General features: G+C 44.3%; 1 protein-coding gene across 6 annotated transcripts in view; it reads right to left on the bottom strand.

Moving 5' to 3' along the window:
- The window catches only part of LOC139228971 (tumor necrosis factor receptor superfamily member 14-like), an 81,943-nt gene that overhangs the window by 50,594 nt on the left and 7,194 nt on the right, over window positions 1-24,155 (bottom strand). For all 6 annotated transcript variants that reach the window (XM_070860584.1, XM_070860586.1, XM_070860587.1 and 3 more), the window contains exons 4-6: window positions 22,432-22,580; window positions 9,974-9,999; window positions 1,547-1,649 (exon numbers count right to left, since the gene is read on the bottom strand). In XM_070860584.1, coding sequence (XP_070716685.1) covers window positions 1,547-1,649; window positions 9,974-9,999; window positions 22,432-22,580 — 278 coding nt within the window. The remainder of the gene's footprint in view (window positions 1-1,546; window positions 1,650-9,973; window positions 10,000-22,431; window positions 22,581-24,155) is intronic.

The raw sequence follows: 24,155 nt of genomic DNA, 5'->3' as shown, positions 1-24,155 counted from the left end.
AATGAGGGCTAATGGGGTAATATATTGGCATCGATTGATGACTGGTTAACGGCCAGAAAACAGAGAGTAGGATTAAATGGCATACTGTAACTAGTGGGGTGTGGAAAGGATCAGTGCTCGGGCCTCAGCTATTTCCAATCTATATCAATGACTGAGATGAGGAGACTGAATGAATGTATCCAAGTTTGCTGACAACATAAAGCTAGGTGGAAAGGTAATGCCTAGCTAGTGCTACGTATTCCATCAGTTGCTTGCTGTGTCTCAGGCGTACCCATGACACAAAACACATTCATGATAATAACCACTTAAACAGCCTGCATGTTCACAAAGAACATTCAAATGATCCTAGCCCAGGGGTGTTATCCCACGTTGTACACAACTTCCCACCATTCATAATGACCTAGGGTGGATAGATTCTGCTCTAATCTAGCATTTTGTGTGCATGTGGACTAAATGTTTCTGAAAAGTACTAGAACGATGTATTACGGACTTTAAACTCAGTGACAAGGATGGTATAGGGTGTCCAGAATTAACTACAGCTGAGTGCTTGTAAGTCTCAATAAAACTGATAGACACATATTTGCTATTTTTTTCTCCACCCAGATACTTGCATATTGCTATGTTTGTGAGCCACGTGGTGACATTGGATGCTGCCCAAAAAGCAATTGACTTTCTATTTTTTCATGCATATTGTTGGACTGGCCTTATATCTCTACTGTGCTGATTTGTAGTGCAAGCTAGGCATTAGGAGGGAGTGAAACCTATTTCACACATGTTTCAAATGTAATTGATAATACAATTAATATGTTTCAGGATTTGATCCACCTTTACTTTCATTTTTTCATTTTCAGCCTGTTCAATCTCTGCAGCTTTTGTTGTAGAATCTACTCGCTCATGTTTTTGTAATATTACTTTGATAACATTATGGACCTTTACAGGTACCAAAATGTTATCCCCAAATTTAGCTATTTCAATTGGTGTAAAGCAAAATGTGCATTGCTGAATCAGACACTTGATTTTGCACTGGTCTTCATCTTTTCAGATACCTCACTTTAGTTTCCTTTGAGTTCCATCAATCAACCTGGGTTGAGGGTAATATATTAGCATGGATAGAGGATTGGCTAACCAACCGAAAACAGAGTCGGGATAAATGGTTCATTCTCTGGTTGGCAACCAGTAACTAGTGGGGTGCCGCAGGGATCAATGCTGGGACCCCAACTATTTACAATCTATATTAACGACTTGGAAGAAGGGACTGAGTGTAATGTAGCCAAGTTTGCTGACGATACAAAGATGGGAGGAAAAGCAATGTGTGAGGACACAAAAAAATCTGCAAAAGGACATAGACAGGCTTAGACCTTAAATAATACTAATGGAGAAGGGAGTCACACATCTCACACGAGAAGGCAACTGGAACTAATAAAAGAACATTCATGGTGCATTTTTTGTGAAGAAAAGCGCAATATTAGCACTTTTGAAAGTTAAAGAAAATGATTACATGTTTGTGTGGTGGTGACAATCATTCAAAATAGAATCCATTACTTACCTGATAGACAGAATGAGCAGCACTCTCCTTCATGCATATACTCTCCCAGGCCACAACAGGTCACAGCTTGTAGTTGAAAAACCAACAAGATGATGAAACAAATCTATATTGAAATAAGAGAACTGTCATGCACTTTCATGGTTATATTTTACTTCGTGTCCTATTTTCCCCTCCTAGCCAACTGTGCAACTCCATTCTGGCCTCTTTCAATAGAATGGGATATCCTGAACTGTGGAATTCTCTACCCCCAAAGCTGGCCGTCAGTCAGAACAACACACCCAGTCGCAGCATTCGGCACAGCTGATTTTTATAACAGGATTTATGTTTTACTTAGAACTTATAAATATGAAAGTGCACACTTAGTTCAAATAATCCTTAAATAAAATACTTTGTTTTCAAATATTACAGTACTGAAATATTAAGTGCTTGGAAGAAAAGCCTCATAGAAGATTCTACAATAAGAACATAAGAACTAGGAGCAGGAGTAGGCCATTTGGCCCCTCGATCCCTGATCCGCCATTCAATAAGATCATGGCTGATCTGATCATGGACTCAGCTCCACTTCCCTGCCCACTCCCTTATCGCTCAAAAATCGGTCTATCGCCACCTTAAATATATTCAATCACCCAGCCTCCACAGCTCTCTGGGGCAGAGAATTCCACAGATTTACAACCCTCTGGGAAGAAATTCCTCCTCATCTCAGTTTTAAATGGGCGGCCCCTTATTCTGAGACTATGCCCCCGAGTTTTAGTTACCCCTATGAGTGGAAGTATCCTCTGTGCATCCACCTTGTCATAGAAACATAGCAAATAGGTGCAGGAGTAGTCCATTTGACACTTCGAGCCTGCACCACCATTCAATATGGTCATGGTTGATCATTTTTGTAACTTTAGTACCCCATTCCTGCTTTCTCTCCATACCCCTTGAACCCTTTAGCCGTAAGGCCCACATCTAACTCCCTTTTGAATATATCTAACGAACTGGCCTCAACAACTTTCTGTGGTAGAGAATTCCACAGGTTCACAATTCTCTTGAGTGAAGAAGTTTCTCCTCATCTCGGTCCTAAATGGCTTACCCCTTACCCTTAGACTGTGACCCCTGGTTCTGAACTTCCCCAACATCGGGAACATTCTTTCTGCATCTAACCTGTCCAATCCCGTCAGAATTTTATATGTTTCGATGAGATCCCCTCTCATTCTTCTAAACTCCAATGAATATAAGCCTAGTCGATCCAGTCTTTCTTCATTGGTCAGTCCTGCCATCCCGGGAATCAGTCTGGTGAACCTTCGCTGCACTCCCTCAATAGCAAGAATGTCCTTCCTCAGATTAGGAGACCAAAACTGTACACAATACTCAAGGTGGGGCCTCATCAAGGTCCTGTACAACTGCAGTAAGACCTCCCTGACCATACACTCAAATTCTCTCGCTATGAAGGCCAACATGCCATTTGCCTTCTTCACCGCCCGCTGTACCTGCATGCCAACTTTCAATGACTAATGTATCATGACACCCAGGTCTCGTTGCACCTCCCCTTTTCCTAATCAGCCACCTTTCAGATAATATACTGCCTTCATGTTTTTGCCATCAAAGTGGAATAAACTCACATTTATCCACATTATACTGCATCTGCCATGCATTTGCCTACTGTCCAAGTCACCCTACAGCCTCTTAGCATCCTCCTCACAGCTCACACCGCCATCCAGCTTAGTGTCATCTGCAAACTTGGAGATATTACACTCAATTCCTTCATCTAAATCATTGATGTATATTGTAAACAGCTGGGGTCCCAGCACTGAACCCTGTGGCACCCCACTAGTCACTGCCTGCCATTCTGAAAAGGACCCGTTGATCCCAACACTCTACTTCCTGTCTGCCAACCAGTTCTCTATCCACGTCAATACATTACCCCCAATATCACATGCGTTAATGTTGCATGCCAATCTCTTGTGTGGGACCTTGTCAAAAGCCTTTTGAAAGTCCAAATACACCAACATCCACTGGTTCTCCCTTGTCCACTCTACTAGTTACATCCTCAAAAAATTCTAGAACCATAGAAACATAGAAAATAGGTGCAGGAGTAGGCCATTCGGCCCTTTTAGCCTGCACCGCCATTCAAATGAGTTCATGGCTGAACATGCAACTTCAGTACCCCATTCCTGCTTTCTCGCCATATCCCTTGACCCCCTAGTAGTAAGGACTTCATCTAACTCCTTTTTGAATATATTTAGTGAATTGGCCTCAACAACGTTCTGTGGTAGAGAACTCCACAGGTTCACCACTCTCTGGGTGAAGAAGTTTCTCCTTATCTCGGTCCTAAATGGCTTACCCCCTTATCCTTAGACTGTGACCCCTGGTTCTGGATTTCCCCAACATTGGGAACATTCTTCCTGCATCTAACCTGTCTAAACCCATCAGAATTTTAAACGTTTCTATGAGGTCCCCTCTCATTCTTCTGAACTCCAGTGAATACAAGCCCAGTTGATCCAGTCTTTCTTGATAGGTCAGTCCCGCCATCCCGGGAATCAGTCTGGTGAACCTTCGCTGCACTCCCTCAATAGCAAGAATGTCCTTCCTCAGGTTAGGAGACCAAAACTGTACACAATACTCCAGGTGTGGCCTCACCAAGGCCCTGTACAACTGTAGCAACACCTCTCTGCCCCTGTACTCAAATCCCCTCGCTATGAAGGCCAACATGCCATTTGCCTTCTTAACCGCCTGCTGTACCTGCATGCCAACCTTCAATAACTGATGAACCATGACACTCAGGTCTCGTTGCACCTCCCCTTTTCCTAATCTGTCACCATTCAGATAATAGTCTGTCTCTCTGTTTTTACCACCAAAGTGGATAACCTCACATTTATCCACATTATACTTCATCTGCCATGCATTTGCCCACTCACTTGTCGCTCTGCAACCTCATAGCATCCTCCTCGCAGCTCACTCTGCCACCCAACTTAGTGTCATCCGCAAATTTGGAGATACTACATTTAATCCCCTCGTCTAAATCATTAATGTACAGTGTAAACAGCTGGGGCCCCAGCACAGAACCTTGCGGTACCCCACTAGTCACTGCCTGCCATTCTGAAAAGTACCCATTTACTCCTACTCTTTGCTTCCTGTCTGACAACCAGTTCTCAATCCATGTCAGCACACTACCCCCAATCCCATGTGCTTTAACTTTGCACTTGTGTGGGACCTTGTCGAAAGCCTTCTGAAAGTCCAAATATACCACATCAACTGGTTCTCCCTTGTCCACTCTACTGGAAACATCCTCAAAAAATTCCAGAAGATTTGTCAAGCATGATTTCCCTTTCACAAATCCATGCTGACTTGGACCTATCATGTCACCTCTTTCCAAATGCGCTGCTATGACATCCTTAATAATTGATTCCATCATTTTACCCACTACTGATGTCAGGCTGACCGGTCTATAATTCCATGTTTTATCTCTCCCTCCTTTTTTAAAAAGTGGTGTTACATTAGCTACCCTCCAGTCCATAGGGACTGATCCAGAGTCAATAGACTGTTGGAAAATGACCACCAATGCATCCACTATTTCCAAGGCCACCTCCTTAAGTACTCTGGGATGCAGTCCATCAGGCCCTGGGGATTTATCGGCCTTCAATCCCATCAATTTCCCCAACACAATTTCCCAACTAATAAGGATTTCCCTCAGTTCCTCCTCCTTACTAGACCCTCTGACCCCTCGTATTTCCGTAAAGTTATTTGTGTCTTCCTTCGTGAAGACAGAACCAAAGTATTTGTTCAATTGGTCTGCCATTTCTTTGTTCCCCATTATAAATTCACCTGATTCTGACTGCACGGGACCTACGTTTGTTTTTACTAATCTTTTTCTCTTCGCATATCTATAGAAGCTTTTGCAGTCAGTTTTTATGTTCCCGGCAAGCTTACTCCCATACTGTATTTTCCCCCTCTTAATTCAACCCTTTGTCCTCCTTTGCAGAATTCTAAATTTCTCCCAGTCCTCAGGTTTGCTGCTTTTTCTGGCCAATTTATATGCCTCTTCCTTGGATTTAACACTATCCCTAATTTCCCTTGTTAGCCGTGGTTGAGCCACCTTCCCCCATTTTATTTTGACTCCAGACAGGGATGTACACTTGTTGAAGTTCATCCATGTGATCTTTAAATGTTTGCCATTGCCTATCCACTGTCAACCTTTTAAGTATCATTCACCAGTCTATTCTAGCCAATTCACGTCTCATACCATCGAAGTTACCTTTCTTTAAGTTCAGGATCCTTGTCTCTGAATTGTGTGTGTCACTCTCCATCTTAATGAAAAATTCTACCATATTATGGTCACTCTTCCCCAAGGGGCCTCGCACAAGATTGCTAATTAGTTCTTTCTTATTACACATCACCCAGTCTAGGATGGCCAGCCCTCTAGTTGGTTCCTTGACATATTGGTCTAGAAAATCATCCCTTTTGGACTTTCAAAAGGCTTTTGACAAGGTCCCACATAAGGGATTGGTGTGGAAAATTAAAGCACATGGTATTGGCGTAATGTACTGACGTGGATAGAGAACTGGTTGGCAGACAGGAAGCAGAGAGTCAGGATAAACGTGTGCTTTTCAGAATGGCAGGCAGTGACTAATGGGGTGCCGCAGGGCTCAGTGCTGGGATCTCAGCTATTTACAATATACATCAATGATTTAGATGAAGGAATTGAGTGTAATAACTCCAAGTTTGCAGATGACACTAAGCTGGGTGGCGGTGTGAGCTGTGAGGAGGACGCTAAGAGGCTGCAGGGTGACTTGGACAGGTTAGGTGAGTGGGTAAACGCATGGCAGATGCTGTATAATGTGGATAAATGTGAGGTTATCCACTCTGGTGGCAAAAACACAAAGGCAGATTATCTGAATGGCGGTAGATTAGGAAAAGGGGAGGTGCAATGAGACCTGGGTGTCATGGTACATCAGTCATTGAAAGTTGGCATGCAGGTACAGCAGGCGGTGAAGGTGGCAAATGGTATGTTGGCCTTCATTGCTAGGGGATTTGAGTATAGGAGCATGGAGGTCTTAGTGCATTTGTACAGGGCCTTAGTGAGGCCTCACCTGGAATAGTGTGTTCAGTTTTGGTCTCCTAATCTGAGGAAGGACCTTCTTGCTATTGAGGGAGTGCAGCGAAGGTTCACCAGACTGATTCCCGAGATGGCATATGAGGAGAGACTGGATCGACTGGGCCTGTTTTCACTGGACTTTAGAAAGATGAGGGGGGATCTCATACAAAAATTCTGACGGGACTGGACAGGTTAGATGCAGGAAAAATGTTCCCGATGTTGGGGAAGTCCAGACCCAGGGAACATAGTCTAAGGATAAGGGGTAAGCCATTTAGGACTGAGATGAGGATAAACTTCTTCACTCAGAATTGTTAACCTGTGGAATTCCCTACCGCAGAGAGTTGTTGATGCCAGTTCATTGGATATATTCAAGAGGGAGTTAGATATGGCCCTTACAGCTAAAGAGATCAAGGGGTATGGAGAGAAAGCAGGAAAGGGGAACTGAAGTGAATGATCAGCCATGATCTTATTGAATGGTAGTGCAGGTTCGAAGGGCCAAATGGCCTACTCCTGCACCTATTTTCTATGTTTCTATGTTTCTACACTCCAGGAAATCCTCCTCCAACATATTGCTACCAGTTTGGTTAGCCCAATCTATATGCAGATTAAAGTCGCCCATGATAACTGCTGTACCTTTATTATCGGCAATATTTACATACAATTAAAAAGTTTTATAAATTGAGGGTATAAGGTAACAATTATCTTGATAAGTAATGAAAATGCATTCCTGCAACTGGAAAAAGCTTTTTTAAAACAGTATCACTTGGCAGACAGCACTGCGTCGATTTTAAAAAAAACTTGTTTTACTTTGCTATGGTAGCTCTGTGCAGCCAGTTAAAAGGAGGCACAAGTTCAGGATTACAATTAAAAGAACAAAGATGGACAGCAAAACTTACTGCACAGATTTTCAACAGGATCTGGACTATTATATAAATATTTTTTCTGATTAATGCACTTTTGTGTTTGGTTATAAGTTGTATTTTCTAAGTGCACAGACTATTCTTGTTAATTCAAAGTAACTTTATTCAAATTAGTGTTTCTTTGAATTTTTTAAGCCCTAAATCAACTTTGAATTAACAGTAGACTTTATATAAATTGAATAATTTTAGGCATAAAAATTGGTTTGCTGAGAAAACATGAGCACTGAAAAATAAAAAATAAATGTTTGAGCGATTGTTTTGAAGAAAAAAAGTTAAGCAATTTGATTTGTGTGGCTACTAGTTCACGACTGGTAGGTTTTCCTTACTATATATACATATGCGAGTGAACCCGCATGGCTAATTTAACAGGTAGTGGTTACTTGAGACAGATATTTGTGGTTTGTACTTAGCATGTGTGATACTTTAAAGTGACTTTACCAGTGAATATAGCCATTGGCTATGGACATTTCTAGATGCTTATATTTTAATGATGAAGCTAGATATGACCTGAGTGTGTCCCTAGTCATCATCATCATCATCATCATAGGCAGTCCCTCGGAATCGAGGAAGACTTGCTTCCACTCTTAACATGAGTTCTTAGGTGGCTGTACAGTCCAATACAAGAACCACAGTCTGTCACGGTTGGGACAGAGAGTCATTGAGGGAAGGGGTGGGTGGGACTGGTTTGCCGCTGCTCTTTCCGCTGCCTGCGCTTGATTGCTAAATGCTCTCGGCGATGAGACCCGGTGGTCAGCGTCCTCCCGGATGCACTTCCTCCACTTAGGGCAGTCCTTGGCCAGAGACTCCCAAGTGTCAGTGGGGATGTTGCACTTTACCAGGGAGGCTTTGAGGGTGCCCTTGTAATGTTTCCGCTGCCCACCTTTGGCTCGTTTGCCGTGAAGGAGTTCCAAGTAGTGCACTTGCTTTGGGAGTCTCGTGTCTGGCATGCGAACTATGTGGCCTGCGGAGCTGATCAAGTGTGGTCAGTGCTTCAATGCTAGGGATGTTGGCCTGGTCGAGGACGCCAACGTTGGTGAGTCTGTCCTCCCAGGGGATTTGTAGGATTTGCGGAGACATCGTTGGTGGTATTTCTAAAGTGACTTGAGGTGTCTACTGTACATGATCCATGTTTCTGAGCCATACAGGAGGGCGGGTATTACTACATCCCTGTGGACCATAAGCTTGGTGACAGTTTTGAGGGCCTGGCCTTCAAACACTCTTTTTCTCAGGCGGCCGAAGACTACACTGGTACTGGAAGCGGTGTTGGATCTCATTGTCAATGCCTGCTCTTGTTGATAAGAAACTCCCGAGGTATGGGAAGTGGGCCACGGTGTCCAGGGTCGCGCCGTGGATCTTGATGACTGGAAGGCAATGCTGTGCGGCGAGGACAGGCTGGTGGAGGACCTTTGTCTTACTGATGTTTAGCCTAAGTTCCACGCTTTCGTACACCTCAGTAAATACGTCGACTATGTTCTGGAGTTCAGCCTCTTCATTGTTCCAATGAAGCTCAACACAAGCTCGAGGAACAGCACTTCCTCGTTCGTTTAGGCACTTTACAGCCTCCCGGATTTGACATCGAGTTCAACAATTTTAGACCATAACCTCTGCCCACATTGTGTTCCCTTTCCTCCCCTTTTTTTAAAAAAAAACAAAAACTACCCACCGTTTTTATTTTTTATCTTGTTTCTGTCTGTTTCCCATGGCAGCTGGTAATTATTCTGCCATTCACACCCTATCTAGATTCATCTTTTGTTTCCTAACTTATTACCATTTTAATTCGGCCCATCATCCCCTTTCTCTCAAATATCTTCTTCCTTCCACCCTATCACAGACCTTCCCTTTTGTTCTTTCCACGTCCTCTCCCCCTTTCAGGGACCCAATACTTCTTTAAAAATCTGTTACATTTCGAATTGTCAGTTCTGACGAAGGGTCATCGACTGAAACGTTAACTCGGTTTCTCTCTGCAGATGCTGCCTGACCCGCTGAGATTTCCAGCATTTCCTGTTTTTATTATAGGCCTAGGCTTTCTACCTCCCCCTACCCTGTAGAATTAGGTTGATCTGCAAAGGCTTCAATTTCCCTTTATTATGGAGCAGAGCTTTCTCTTCGTCTCTTTTGTCAATGAAGTATAGGCTGTCACCTGACTTTTCAGACACAAGATGGATCTGGGGGTGGGGGTTTAATTTGCACATAAAATTTTAAGGGAAATAACCTGATCTTAGTAATTGAAAGGATGTAAAACTCACCACCAGGGAGCTTTTGTCTGTTGACTAAATCTAGTCCTTTCATTTAATAAGAAGGAAAAAATTTTTAATAACAGAACAGGATCTTGTGGGGTATTATTGTCTGTTAACTTGAATTATTTGAACCATGGGTATAATGCTATATTCACTGGTAATGCAATGGTGATGAAGTATAATGCACTCTTACCTTGTTGATGTCTCCTTTTCGAGTACCTGATAATATAAGAAGAATATTAATACATTTCTGGAAGGAATCTGCAGGATTTATATACATGTGTTAATTTTTACTGATATTAGCTTTAAATTTGCTCCTTTTCCGTTTTGCCTACTCCTTCTAAAAGTTATGTATCCTGGAATATTTAGTTCCCAACTTTGGTCACTTTGCAACCGTGTTCCCCCCTCCCCCCCCCACCGCCAATTTAAGTGGAGTCTGTCCCAATGGAACAGCTTTCTTTCCCCAGTACCGATGCCAGTGCCCCACAAAGCAAAACTCCTGCCTCCCACATCACTCTGTGAGCCATGCATTTAATCATCTAATCTGCTTGCCCCTATGCCAATTGGCGTGTAACTCAGGTAACAATCCAGAGATTATTACCGTTGAGGATCTGATTTTTAATTTGGACCCCAACTCCTCAAACTCTCTCAGCAGAACCTCATTCCTAGTTCTACCTAGGTCGTTGGTTCCTACGTGGACCATGGCAACCAGATCCTCCCCTTCCCAGTCCACGTTCTTCTCCAGCCGCGGCGAGATGTCTTTAACCTTGGCACCATGCAGGTAGCACAACATTCGGAACTCCTGGTCGTGGCTGTAGAGAACAGTATCTATCCCTCTGACTATACTGCTCCCTACCACAACTACATTCCCTTTCACTCTCCCCACTTGAATGGCCTCCTACACCATGGTCAGCTTGTTCATCCATCCTGCAGGTTTTTCCCTTATCCACAGAGGCAGCAAGAACCTCACTTGGATAAAGACAATTGCCGAGGCTCCTCCAGTACTCTGCACCTGGGTCCCCTTACCTGTCTGAGATGCAGTCACACACCCCTGTCCCTGCCCATTAACCAGACCTGTACCACCTAAGGGGTATGACTGCCTCCTGGTTCAAAGTGTCCAGGTAACTCTCCCCCTCCCCAATGCCCCGCAATGTCTGCACCTCAGACTCCAAGCTCATCAACTCAGTGCTGTAGTTCCTCAGGATGCAGGCACTCACTGCAAACGTGGCTGTCCGGGATCACAATGCTCTCCACAAACTCCCACATGCTGCAGTTGCAGCACACCATCTATATGACCTTAATGACTGGGGGGGGGGGGGACAGTGCTATGTGGCGAGGACAGGCTGGTGACAGTGTCAAAGGCCTTTGTAAGGTCGAAGAAGGCCATGTATAAGAACTGGTGCTGCTCCCCGCATTTTTCCTGCAGCTATCGCGCTGCAAAGATCATGTCTGTTGTGCCCCATGGGGGATGAAATCTGCACTGTGACTCCGGGAGGAGCTCCTCCGCCACAGGGAGAAGATGGTGGATGAGGACTCTAGCGATAAGGAAAAGGAGGTGGGATAGCGTTACTGGTTAAAGAGGAAATTAACGCAATAGTAAGAAAGGACATTAGCTTGGATGAGGTGGAATCTGTATGGGTAGGGCTGCGGAATACCAAAGGGTAGAAAACGCTAGTGGGAGTTGTGTACAGACCACCAAACAGTAATAGTGAGGTTGGGGATGGCATCAAACAAGAAATTAGGGATGCGTGCAATAAAGGTACAGCAGTTATCATGGGCGACTTTAATCTACATATAGATTGGGCTAACCAAGCTGGTAGCAATGTGGTAGAGGAGGATTTCCTGGAATGTATTAGGGATGGCTTTCCAGACCAATATGTCGAGGAACCAACTAGAGAGCTGGCCATCCTAAACTGGGTATTGTGTAATGAGAGAGGACTAATTAGCAATCTTGTTGTGCGAGGCCCCCTAGGAAAGAGTGACCATAATATGGTAGAATTCTTTATTAAGATGGAGAGTGACAGTGTTCATTCAGAGACTAGGGTCCTGAACTTAAGAACGGTAACTTCAATGGTATGAGATGTGAATGGGCTAGGATAGAATGGCAAATGATACTTAAAGGGTTGACAGTGGATAGGCAATGGCAGACATTTATAGATCACATTGATGAACTTCAACAATTATACATCCCTGTCTGGAGTAAAAATAAAACGGGGAAGGTAGCTCAACCGTGGCTAACAAGGGAAATTAGGGACTCTGTTAAATCCAAGGAAGAGGCATATAAATTGGCATAAAAAAGCAGCAAACCTGAGGACGGGGAGAAATTTAGAATTCAGCAGGACAACGACAAAGGGTCTAATTAGGAGGGGGAACATAGAGTATGAGAGGAAGCTTGCAGAGAACATTAAAAAAGTGACTGCAAAAGCTTCTATAGATATGTGAAGACCAACGTAGGTCCCTTGCAGTCAGAATCAGGTGAATTTATAATGGGGAACAAAGAAATGGCAGACCAATTGAACAAATACTTTGGATTTGTCTTCACTAAGGAATACACAAATAACCTTCCGGAAATACTAGGGGTTCAAAGGTCTAGTGAAAAGTAGGAACTGAAGGAAATCCTTATTAGTCAGGAAATTGTGTTAGGGAAATTGATGGGATTGAAGGCCAATAAATCCCCAGGGCCTGATAGGCTACATCCCAGAGTATTTAAGGAAGTGGCCCTCGAAATAGTGGATGATTTGGTCATCATTTTCCAACATTCTATTGACTCTGGATCAGTTCCTATGGACTAGAGAGTAGCTAAGGTAATACCACTTTTTTTTTTTAAAAAAGGAGAGAGAAAACGGGGAATTATAGACTGGTTAGCCTGACTTCAGTAGTGGGGAAAATGTTGGAATCAATTCTTAAAGATAAATAGCAGCGCATTTGAAAAGCAGTGGCAGGATCGGTCCAAGTCAGCATGGATTTATGAAAGGGAAATCATGCTTGACAAATCTTCTAGAATTTTGTGAGGATGTAACTAGTAGAGTGGACAAGGGAGAACCAGTGGATGTGGTATATTTGGACTTTCAAAAGGCTTTTGACAAGGTCCCACACAAAAGATTAGTGTGCAAAATTAAAGCACATGGTATTGGGGGTAGTGTGCTGACGTGGATTGAAAACTGGTTGGCAGACAGGAAGCAGAGTCGGAATAAACGGGTCCTTTTCAGAATGGCAGGCAGTGACCAGCGGGATGCTGCAGGGTTCAGTGCTGGGACCCCAGCTATTTACAATATACATCAATGATTTATATGAAGGAATTGCATGTAATATCACCAAGTTTGCAGATGACACTAAGCTGGGTGGCGGTGTGAGCTGTGAGGAGGATGCTAAGAGGCTGCAGGGTGACTTGGAAAGGTTAGGTGAGTGGGCAAATGCATGGCAGATGCAGTATAATGTGGATAAATGTGAGGTTATCCACTTTGGTGACAAAAACAGGAAGACAGATTATCTGAATGGTGACAGATTAGGAAAAGGGAGGTGCAATGAGACCTGGGTGTCATGGTACATCAGTCATTGAAGGTTGGCATGCAGGTACAGCAGGTGGTAAAGGAGGCAAATGGCATGTTGGTCGTCATAGCTAGAGGATTTAAGTATAGGAGCAGGGAGATCTTACTGCAGTTGCACAGAGCCTTAGTGAGGACACACTTAGAATATTGTGTACAGTTTTGGTCTCCTAATCTGAGGAAGGACGTTCTTGCTATTGAGGGACTACAGCGAAGGTTCACCAGACTGATTCCCGGGATGGCAGGACTGACATATGAGGAGAGACTGTATCAACTGGGCTTGTATCCACTGGAGTTTAGAAGAACGAGAGGGGATCTCATAAAAACATATACAATTCTGACGGGATTGGACAGGTTAGAGGCAGGAAGAATATTCCCATTGCTGGGGAGTTCCAGAACCAGGGGTCACAGTCTAAGAATCAGGGGTAAGCTATTTAGGACCAAGATGAGGAGAAACTTCTTCACTCAGAGAGTGGTTAACCTGTGGAATTCTCTATCGCAGAAAGTTGTTGAGGCCAGTTCGTTAGATATATTCAAAAGGGAGCTAGATATGGCCCTTACGGCCAAAGGGATCAAGGGGTATGGAGAGAAAGCAGGAATAGAGTACTGAGGTTGAATGATCAGCCATGATCTCATTGAATGGCGGTGCAGGCTCGAAGGGCCAAATGCCTGCTCCTGCACCTAATTTCTATGTTTCTATGATAACTTTCCCAGTGGCTGATAGCAGGGAGATTCCTCTGTAGTTGCTGCAGTCGGACTTGTCCCCTTTTTTAAAGATGGTCATGATCACTGCATCTCAGATCTCCCGGCATGCTCTCCTCCCTCTAGATGAGAGAGATGAGGTCATGCATCCGCGCCAACAGCGCCTCTCCGCCATACTTTAGTGCCTCAGCAAGGATTCCATCCGCTCCCGTAGCCTTGTTGTTCTTGAGCTGCCTTATGGCCCTGGACAAATGAACCATTTCCCACACCTCGGGAGCCTTTTATCAACAAAAGCAGACAATGATGAGATTCAAAACCGCCTCCTGTGCTCCAGCGCAGCCTTTGGCCGCCTGAGAAAAAGTGTGTTCGAAGACCAGGCCCTCAAATCTACCACCAAGCTCATGGTCTACAGGGCTGTAGTAATACCTGCCTTCCTGTATGGCTCAGAGACATGCACCATGTACAGTAGACACCTCAAGTCGCTGGAGAAATACCACCAACGATGCCTCCGCAAGATTCTGCCAATCCCCTGGGAGGACAGACACACCAACGTCAGTGTCCTCGTCCAGGCCAACATCCTCAGCATTGAAGCACTGACCATCATCATAGGCAGTCCCTTGGAATCGAGGAAGACTTGCTTCCACTCCTAAAGTGAGTCCTTTGGTGGCTGATCAGCACTGACCACACTCGATCAGCTCCGCTGGGCAGGCCACATTGTCCGCATGCCAGACACGAGACTCCCAAAGCAAGCGCTCTACTCGGAACTCCTTCATGGCAAACGAGCCAAAGGTGGGCAGAGGAAACGTTACAAGGACACCCTCAAAGCCTCCCTGATAAAGTGCAATATCCCCACCAATACCTGGGAGTCCCTGGCCAAAGACCGTCTCAAGTGGAGGAAATGCATCGAGGAGGGCGCTGAGCACCTCGAATCTCATCGCCGATTGCATGCAGAAGACAAGCGCAGGCAGCGGAAAGAATGTGTGGAAAACCTGTCCCACCCACCCTTACCCTCAACAACTGTCTGTCCCACCTGTGGCAGGGACTGTGGCTCTCATACTGGACTGTTCAGTCACCAAAGGACTCATTCTAAGAGTGAAAGCAAGTCTTCCTCGATTCCGAGGGACTGCCTATGATGATGACCTTGTTTTATTTAATTAAATGTGTATTTAAATAACGTGGTTTACAGTTTATTTTCTTGACTAGTTAATGGATCTAGATTAAATTATGGGTAATGAAATTAAATATCTACCTGTAACACAAAGCACTACAAGTTGTGTAGGCGAAAGGCTGCAACTCCTTCCCCCTCTTCTCTGAATTCCCACTCTTTCCAAATTCCCTAATAAAACACTCTGTTTAAGTGCAGTCCGTTTAATGCCCCTCTGTGCAGACGTCACAACATAAGGACCCCTTTAATGATGAAACTTATGTTCCTGCAATGTCGCTCAACCTCTCCGGCCCAAACAGGGAACAATTGAAACTGGAGTCTCATTCCTGTAAGTAGTAAATTGTTCTTGGAGGTTTTTAGAATTTTTTTTCTTACTTTACCTTCCTGTCTCTTTTTCTCTCTCTCTCTCTTAATCCAATCTATCTTTCCCTCTCTTTATTCCACTTTCTGTATCTAATTTGAATAATTCATCCTTTTTCCTTCTATGTCATTCCTGTTTCTTTATCGATCCTTAAATCTCATTGGTTAAGGAGATAGACTGTTGGTTCTGTCGTTCACCAAGGCCCCAGGTGCCCCGTTGGCCTCACTGCACCGTTATCAGTTTGTATTTTTAAGCAAATTGCAGCAAAAACATTTTCCAAGCTGAAGGGTGAGGAGAAAATCTAACAGGGCATGCCACAAGGAGCCCTGCTCCAGCAAATTCCAAGGCATTATTTCTGTTGATCCCCAATGGAATTCATTCAAAAAGCCTTGTTTCCTCCTTCATGAGAAATATTTCTTTCCCCTGCAACAACCTGTAAACCTCAAGCGCACCAAGACTTGAATTATGCTCCCATCTGCACTGCAGCAACTAAGCTTGCTACGACAGCACTTTCCAACCCTGTGACCTCTCTCTTGACCTCAAGAAACGCAAGACCATCAATTCGAAGTTTCCCTCCAAGTTACATATTGTCTAGAACTGTACATATATTGACATTCCTTCATTATTGCTAGGTCAAAATCTTGGAATTTCATACCAAACATCATATTCCTCATTTAATAACAGCACCTAAAAAAATAGAAATCTACAAGACACATTCAACAAAAAATGAAATTACCCCATCATTAAAAAAAGTTCATGAAAGGAACAGAGTATAATAACTGCTCTTTCAGCCACACGATGACAACACTGGAAAAAAATGTTTCTGCTTTGCAGCAGGTATTTAACAGAATCTATAGATTGATATTTACCTGCTCATTGCTGACCTTTGCAAAGCAAAAACAGAAACATTTTGCTGAAAAACTCCATCATCATTAATTATGAGAAATATTTTAGAAATTTCTGGTATCTATTTTACTGGTCAGCAAAGCTGGGGGTGAATGCAACATTTTTCAAATCATTTAGCATCAGCTCCAATTTCAACTTAGGGCAGGAATCAGACGGCAGGGGGCCGAGGTGGGTGGTAAACCGTCCTGACCTCAGCAGCGTATGGCTCATCTACATGCCTCTGGACAGGTTCTTGCCTGAAACCAGTAGGGCTAGCATGCAGGGTGCAATGTCAGGAGGCTGGGGACCGAGGGAATGGTTCTTAGCAGTGAGTGAAGTCGAAGGGAAGGGGTTCGGAAGTGCCTCGCATTCAGGGGTGGGGAAGGAGGGAGAGGGAAGAGAAGCCCGGGGCAGGGAAGGCCTAAAATTTCCTTGTGGCGCCCAAAGGAGCACTTCTTTCCATCTGGCCCCACGAAGAAAGTTTAAAAAACGTAACTCTTTGGGCCTCAGTTACACTTCCCTTTAGGTCGATCTGACAGGAAAATCACAACCACTTCCATCTCAGGCCTATGGTTAAAATATTAGTGGGGCCCCGATGACATCATTTACATTTTTAAAGCAGGACCCCACCGGTTTCCAGTGGATGCCCTCTTGCCTGCTCAGAAGAGCAATTTAAACCTGAAGCCTGCGGGAGACAGCGGATCATCAGCGGGCAAGTTCCCCTGGACGATGGTGACTGCCTGCCCACCAGGTTTCTCTTTGGCGGGCAGGGTTAAAGTCATTCCAATGCATTGTGAAGCATGCCTTTTGCTAATTAAAATGGTTCTATGACAGCCTAACAGCCATATACCTTTCTATAATGAACATTGTACAAAATGAATTGTTAGTAAAGATGTCCATTATCATAAGCAGTCCCTCGAAATCAAGGAAAACTTGCTTCCACTCTAAAAGTGAGTTCTTAGGTGACTGTACAGTCCAATACGGGAATTACCGTCTCTGTCACAGTTGGGATAGTCATTGAAGGAAAGGGAGGGTGGGACTGGTTTGCCGGATGCTCCTTCTGCTGCCTGCACTTGTTTTCTGCATGCTCTCAGCGACGAGACTTGAGGTGCTCAGCGCCCTCCCGGAGGCTCTTCCTCCACTTAGGGCGGTCTTTGACCAGGGACTCCCAGGTGTCGGTGGGGATGTTGCATTTTTATCAAGGAGGCTTTGAGGGTGTCCTTGAAATGTTTCCTCTGCCCACCTGAGGCTCGCTTACCGTGTAGGAATTCAGAGTACAGCGCTTGCTTTGGGAGTCTTGTGTCAGGCATGCGACCAATGTGGCCCGCCCAATGGAGCTGGTCGAGTGTAGTCAGTGCTCCAAACATCTTCATGACCACACACTGTGTGTATAAGATTGTAATAGCATATAATGTTCTGAATTTATTTCAATTAGATACAACTTTCAACTTGTAATTAAATTCTTCAGTAAATACTTGAAAGATGTTATTTCTAATTTGATTGAAGTTCAAAAGTTTTATTGAAGTACAGCTACTAAATTCCCGTCCGTTAGTTCAGCAGTGACGGTAGGGCTGAATGAATTCTCTATTGTTGTTGGTTTTCAACTATCCTGGCCGCTTCAGTCATCTGTATCACTTTCTGTGACAAGTCACTCTTGAAATTATCCATCCAGTGCTTCCTTGATCTTCCTTGGCTTCTTATTCCGTGGACCTCTGTATGCAGGGTCGTGAAAGCTACTCCATGTAAGATACAGCCCTTGTGTTCCTTTTCTTTTGGCGTCAGCTTCGCTTTTTTTTTTTTTTACACAGGTTGTATATCCATTTGTTCTAGTCTCTTTTGGCTTTAAGTTTTATTTCATGTTGTATTCTGTCCTCATATTGGCATCTGCTTCACTGCTAACCTTAAGCTTTCTGAATTTCTTTTTGCTAAAAGTGAGTTTCACTATGATGCTTTTAGTGTCTGGTAGGGAAGATGGTATGCATCAGGAGGAAGTAGCGTTAGTGCTAAAACCAGCTGCAAGTCAAACATTTGTCTTTCGGTCCCCACATATGTTAAAAGCCAGGTTCAGTACTAAAACTGGAGTATTCACAATGGTTCAGGTATATAAGATCATAAGAAATAGGAGCAGGAGTAGGCCATACAGCCCCTCGAGCCTGCTTTGCCATTCAATAAGATCATGGCTGATCTGGTCATGGACTCAGCTCCACTTCCCCGCCCGCTCCCCAAAACCCTTTATTCCCATATCATTTAAGAAACTATCTATTTCTGTCTTAAATTTATTCAATGTCCCAGCTTCCACAGCTCTGAGGCAGCAAATTCCACAGATTTACAACCCTGAGAGAAGAAATTTCTCCTTGTCTCTTATCTCTCAATATGTCGAGGAACCAACTAGAGGGCTGGCCATCCTAGACTGGGTGATGTGTAATGAGAAAGGACTAATTAGCAATCTTTTTGTGCGAGGCCCCTTGGGGAAGAGTGACCATAATATGGTAGAATTCTTTATTAAGATGGAGTGTGACAGTTAATTCAGAGACTAGGGTCCTGAACTTAAGGAAAGGTAACTTCGATGGTATGAGACGTGAATTGGCTTGAATAGACTGGCAAATGATACTTAAAGGGTTGATGGTGGATAGGCAATGGCAAACATTTAAAGATCACATCGATGAACTTCAACAATTATACATCCCTGTCTGGAGTAAAAATAAAACGGGGAAGGTGGCTCAACCGTGGCTAACAAGGGAAATTAAGGACAGTGTTAAATCGAAGGAAGAGGCATATAAATTGGCCAGAAAAAGCAGCAAACCCGAGGACTGGGAGAAATTTAGAATTCAGCAGAGGAGGACAAAGGGTAAGAGGGGGGAAATAAACTATGAGAGGAAGCTTGCCAGGAACATAAAAACTGACTGCAAAAGTTTCTATAGATATGTGAAGAGAAAAAGATTAGTGAAGACGAACGTAGGTCCCTTGCAGTCAGATTCAAGTCAATTTATAATGGGGAACAAAGAAATGGCAGACCAGTTGAACAAATACTTTGGTTGTGTCTTCACGAAGGAGGACACAAATAACCTTCCGGAAGTACTCGGGCACTGAGGGTCTACTGAGAAGGAGGAACTGAAGGATATCCTTATTCGGCGGGAAATTTGTTAGGGAAATTGATGGTATTGAAGGCCGATAAATCCTCAGGGCCTAATCATCTGCATCCCAGAGTACTTAAGGAAGTGGCCCTAGAAATAGAAGATGCATTGGTGATCATTTTCCAACAGTCTATCGACTCTGGATCAGTTCCTATGGACTGGAGGGTAGCTAATCTAACACCACTTTTTAAAAAAGGAGGGAGAGAGAAAAAGGGTAATTATACACCGGTTAGCCTGACATCAGTAGTGGGGAAAATGTTGGAATGAATTATTAAAGATGAAATAATAGCGCATTTGGAAAGCAGTGACAGGATCGGTCCAAGTCAGCATGGATTTATGAAAGGGAAATCATGCTTGACAAATCTTCTGGAATTTTCTGAGGCTGCAACTAATAGAGTGGACAAGGGAGAACCAGTGGATGTGGTGTATTTGGACTTTCAAAAGGCTTTTGACAAGGTTCCACACAAGAGATTGGTGTGCAAAATTAAAGCACATGGTATTGGAGGTAATGTAGTGACATGGATCGAGAACTGGTTGGCAGACAGGAAGCAGAGAGTCAGGATAAACAGGTCCTTTTCAGAATGACAGGCAGTGACTAGTGGGGTGCCGCAGGACTCACTGCTGGGACCCCAGCTCTTTACAATATACATTAATGACTTGGATGAAGGAATTGAGTGTAATATCTCCAAGTTTGCAGATGACACTAAACTGGGTGGCGGTGAGTTGTGAGGAGGACACTAAGAAGTTGCAGAGTGACTTGGACAGGTTAGGTGAATGTGCAAATGCATGGCAAATGCAGTATAATGTGGATTATTGTGAGGTTATCCACTTTGGGGGCAAAAACACAAAGGCAGAATATTATCTGAATGGCAGTGGATTAGGAAAAGGGGAGGTGCAACGAGACCTGGGTGTCATGGTACATCAGTCATTGAAAGTTGGCATGCAGGTACAGCAGGCGGTGAAGGCGGCAAATGGTATGTTGGCCTTCATAGCTAGGAGATTTGAGCATAGGAGCAGGGAGGTCTTACTGTAGTTGTACAGGGCCTTGGTGAGGCCTCACCTGGAATATTGTGTTCAGTTTTGGTCTCCTAATCTGAGGAAGGACATTCTTGCTATTGAGGGAGTGCAGCGAAGGTTCACCAGACTGATTCCTGGGATGGCTGGACTGACATATGAGGAGAGACTGGATCGACTGGGCCTTTATTCACTGGAGTGTAGAAGAATGAGAGGGGATCTCATAGAAACATATAAAATGCTGACGGGACTGAACAGGTTAGATGCAGGAAGAATGTTTCCGATGTTGGGGAAGTCCAGAACCAGGGGACATAGTCTAAGGATAAGGGATAAGCCATTTAGGACTGAGATGAGGAGAAACTTCTTCACTCAGAGTTGTTAACCTGTGGAATTCCCTACTGCAGAAAGTTGTTGATGCCAGTTCATTGGATATATTCAAGAGGGAGTTAGATATGGCCCTTACGGCTAAAGGGATCAAGGGGTATGGAGAGAAAGCAGGAAAGGGGTACTGAGGTGGATGATCAGCCATGATCTTATTGAATGGTGCTGCAGGCCCGAAGGGCCGAATGGCCTACTCCTGCACCTATTTTCTATGTTTTCTATGTTTTAAATGGACAGCCCCTTATTCTAAGATTATGCCCCCTAGTTCTAGTCTCCCCTATCAATGGAAACATCCTCTCTGCAGCCACCTTGTCAAGCGCCCTCAATCTTATATGTTACGATAACATCACCTCTCAATCTTCTGAATTCCAATGAGTAGAGGCCCAACCTCCTCAACCTTTCCTCATCGGTAAACCCCCCTCATCTCTGGAATGAACCTAGTGAACCTTCTCTGATCTGCCTCCAAAGTATATCCTTTCGTAAATATGGAAACCAAAACTGCACGCATTATTCCAGGTATGGCCTCACCAATACCTTGTATAACTGTAGCAAGACTTCCCTGCTTTTATACTTCATCTCTTTGCAATAAAGGCCAAGATTCCATTGGCCTTCCTGATCACTTGCTACCTGCATGCTAACATACCACATGACTTCCCCTTCATAAATCCATGCTGACTCTGCCTGACTGAATTTTGCTTTTCCAAATGTCCTGCTACTGCTTCTTTAATAATGGACTCCAACATTTTCCCAACCATAGATGTTAGGCTAACTGGTCTATAGTTTCCTGCTTTTTGTCTGCCTCCTTTTTTTAAATACACCAACAGCAGTGTCTGATGAAGAGATAGATGACTTCTATAAAGTCCTCCAAATGGTAGCAGAAGAAGCTCCCAAGACATGTTGCTGATAATGGGAGACTTCAATGTGAAAGTGGGATCTAAGTGGAATGTATTGGATGGAGATATAGTAAAGTTTGGATTTGATGCGGAAAACGAAAGAGGAGAACAGTTACTTTCCTTCTGTCTAAATAACAATCTGATTGTGGCGAACACATTTTTCTATCAAAGAAAGCTACAACAGAAGTGACTTGGTTATCACCTGATGGGCAGACAAGAGATATGATTGATTTCATCATTGCAGATAGAAGATGGAAACCAGTGTTTTGCCGTGATATCAGTTCTGACCATGAATTAGTTTAGGCATTGGTAAGGTGGACAGTGAAAGCTGCTGGAAAGGCATTTAAAACAAAAATCTGGGATCTGGAGACATTGAAAGAACCTGGTGTCAGAAACAAGTACAAAGCCATTGTAGAGAGACACATCAGACCTGCAATAACTGACAAAATGTAGGAGGAACAGCATCAAAAATGGATTATTAATTTTATTCAACACATATATGCAAACACAACAGTGTAAAAACAGACTGGTCTAGCAAAATCTTTCTGAATGTACTGAATAAATGGCATACCTGAAAATGACAGTGTGCATTTTTCACAAAAACCCAATTTCCATCCTATAGAAATGCCAATCAATATTGTCACAAATGAAACTTGTTGCATTACAGCCACTGTATTCCCTTTTTCTGTACTGATTGGAACTTGGACCAACTCTTGATACCTGGGAAAAGTGATTAATACAAGAGAGTTACATAGGTCTACTACTCAGTCAGATACTCCAATGTTTACTGTGCAATCATAGAATCATAGAATAGTATAGCACAGGAAATGGCCATTTGGCCCATCAAGTCTGCACCGGCTCTTTCGAAGAACAATCCAGTTAGTCCCACTACACCACTCTTTCCCAACATCCCTGCAATTTATTCTCCTTCAAGTATTTATCCAATTCCCTTTTGAAAGTTATTATTGAATATGCTTCCACCGCCCTTTCAAACAGTGCATTCCAGTTCATAACAACTCACTGTGTAAAAAAAAAAATGTCCTCATATCGCCTCTGGTTCTTTTGCCAATCACCCTAAATCTGTCCCATGACCCTTCAGCCATTGGAAACAGTTTCTCTTTATTTACTCTATCTAAATCATTCATGATTTTGAACACCTCAATCAAATCTCTTCTTAGCTTTCTCTGCTCTAATGAGAAGAACCCCAACTTCTCCAGTTTATCTATGTAACTATAATCTGTCATCCCTGGAACCATTGTAGTAAATCTCTTCTGTACCCTCTCCAAAGCCTTTACGTCCTTCCTGAAGTGTGGTGCCCAAAATTGGACACAATGGGCCCAAGTTTCCACACGTAAAAAAACGGGCGCCCCTCCGAGCTGGGCGCCCGTTTTTCGTGCCTAAAACGGCGCCTAAAAAAAAAATCGCGATTCTGGAGCGTTCTGCAGCTCCTTGTCTGCCTGACGCGGCGTGCAGGGGGACGGAGCCTACACTCGCGCTGATTTTGTACGTGGGAGGGGGCGGGTACTATTTAAATTAGTTTTTTTCCTGCCAGCAACGCTGCGCGTGCGCGTTGGAGCGTTCGTGCATGCTCAGTGTGAAAAAAAACATTGGCACTTGGCCATTTTTGTAGTTCTTTGTAGCTGTTTAATTTTTGAACATTTTTTAATAAAACCACATTGCCATCAGCACATCAGCACTGAGGCTTCCCTTCTCACTGTCTCCTCCCCCTCCCCTCCCTCCACAGCAACAAGCCGCTGTCTCCTTCCCCTCCCTCCCCTCCACGGCAACAAGTCGCTGTCTCCTTCCCCTCCCTCCCCTCCACAACAACAAACGGCTGTCTCCTTCCCCTCCCTCCCCTGCAGGGCAACAAGCCGCTGTCTCCTTCCCCTCCCTCCCCTGCAGGGCAACAAGCCGCTGTCTCCTTCCCCTCCCTCCCCTGCACGGCAACAAGCCGCTGTCTCCTTCCCCTCCCTCCCCTGCACGGCAACAAGCCGCTGTCTCCTTCCCCTCCCTCCCCTCTCTCCACGGCAACAAGCCGCTGTCTCCTTCCCCTCCCACCACGGCAACAAGCCGCTGTCTCCTTCCCCTCCCTCCCCTGCGCGGCAACAAGCCGCTTTCTCCTTCCCCTCCCTCCCCTGCGCGGCAACAAGCCGCTGTCTCCTTCCCCTCCCTCCCCTCCCTCCACGGCAACAAGCCGCTGTCTCCTTCCCCTCCCTCCACGGCAACAAGCCGCTGTCTCCATCCCCTCCCTCCCCTGCGCGGCAACAAACGGCGGTTTCCTTCGAACGATGGCTG

Source organism: Pristiophorus japonicus, chromosome 18 (assembly GCF_044704955.1).
Source record: "Pristiophorus japonicus isolate sPriJap1 chromosome 18, sPriJap1.hap1, whole genome shotgun sequence".
NCBI classification, from domain to species: domain Eukaryota; kingdom Metazoa; phylum Chordata; class Chondrichthyes; family Pristiophoridae; genus Pristiophorus; species Pristiophorus japonicus.
This window is presented reverse-complemented; position numbering and strand designations above follow the sequence as displayed.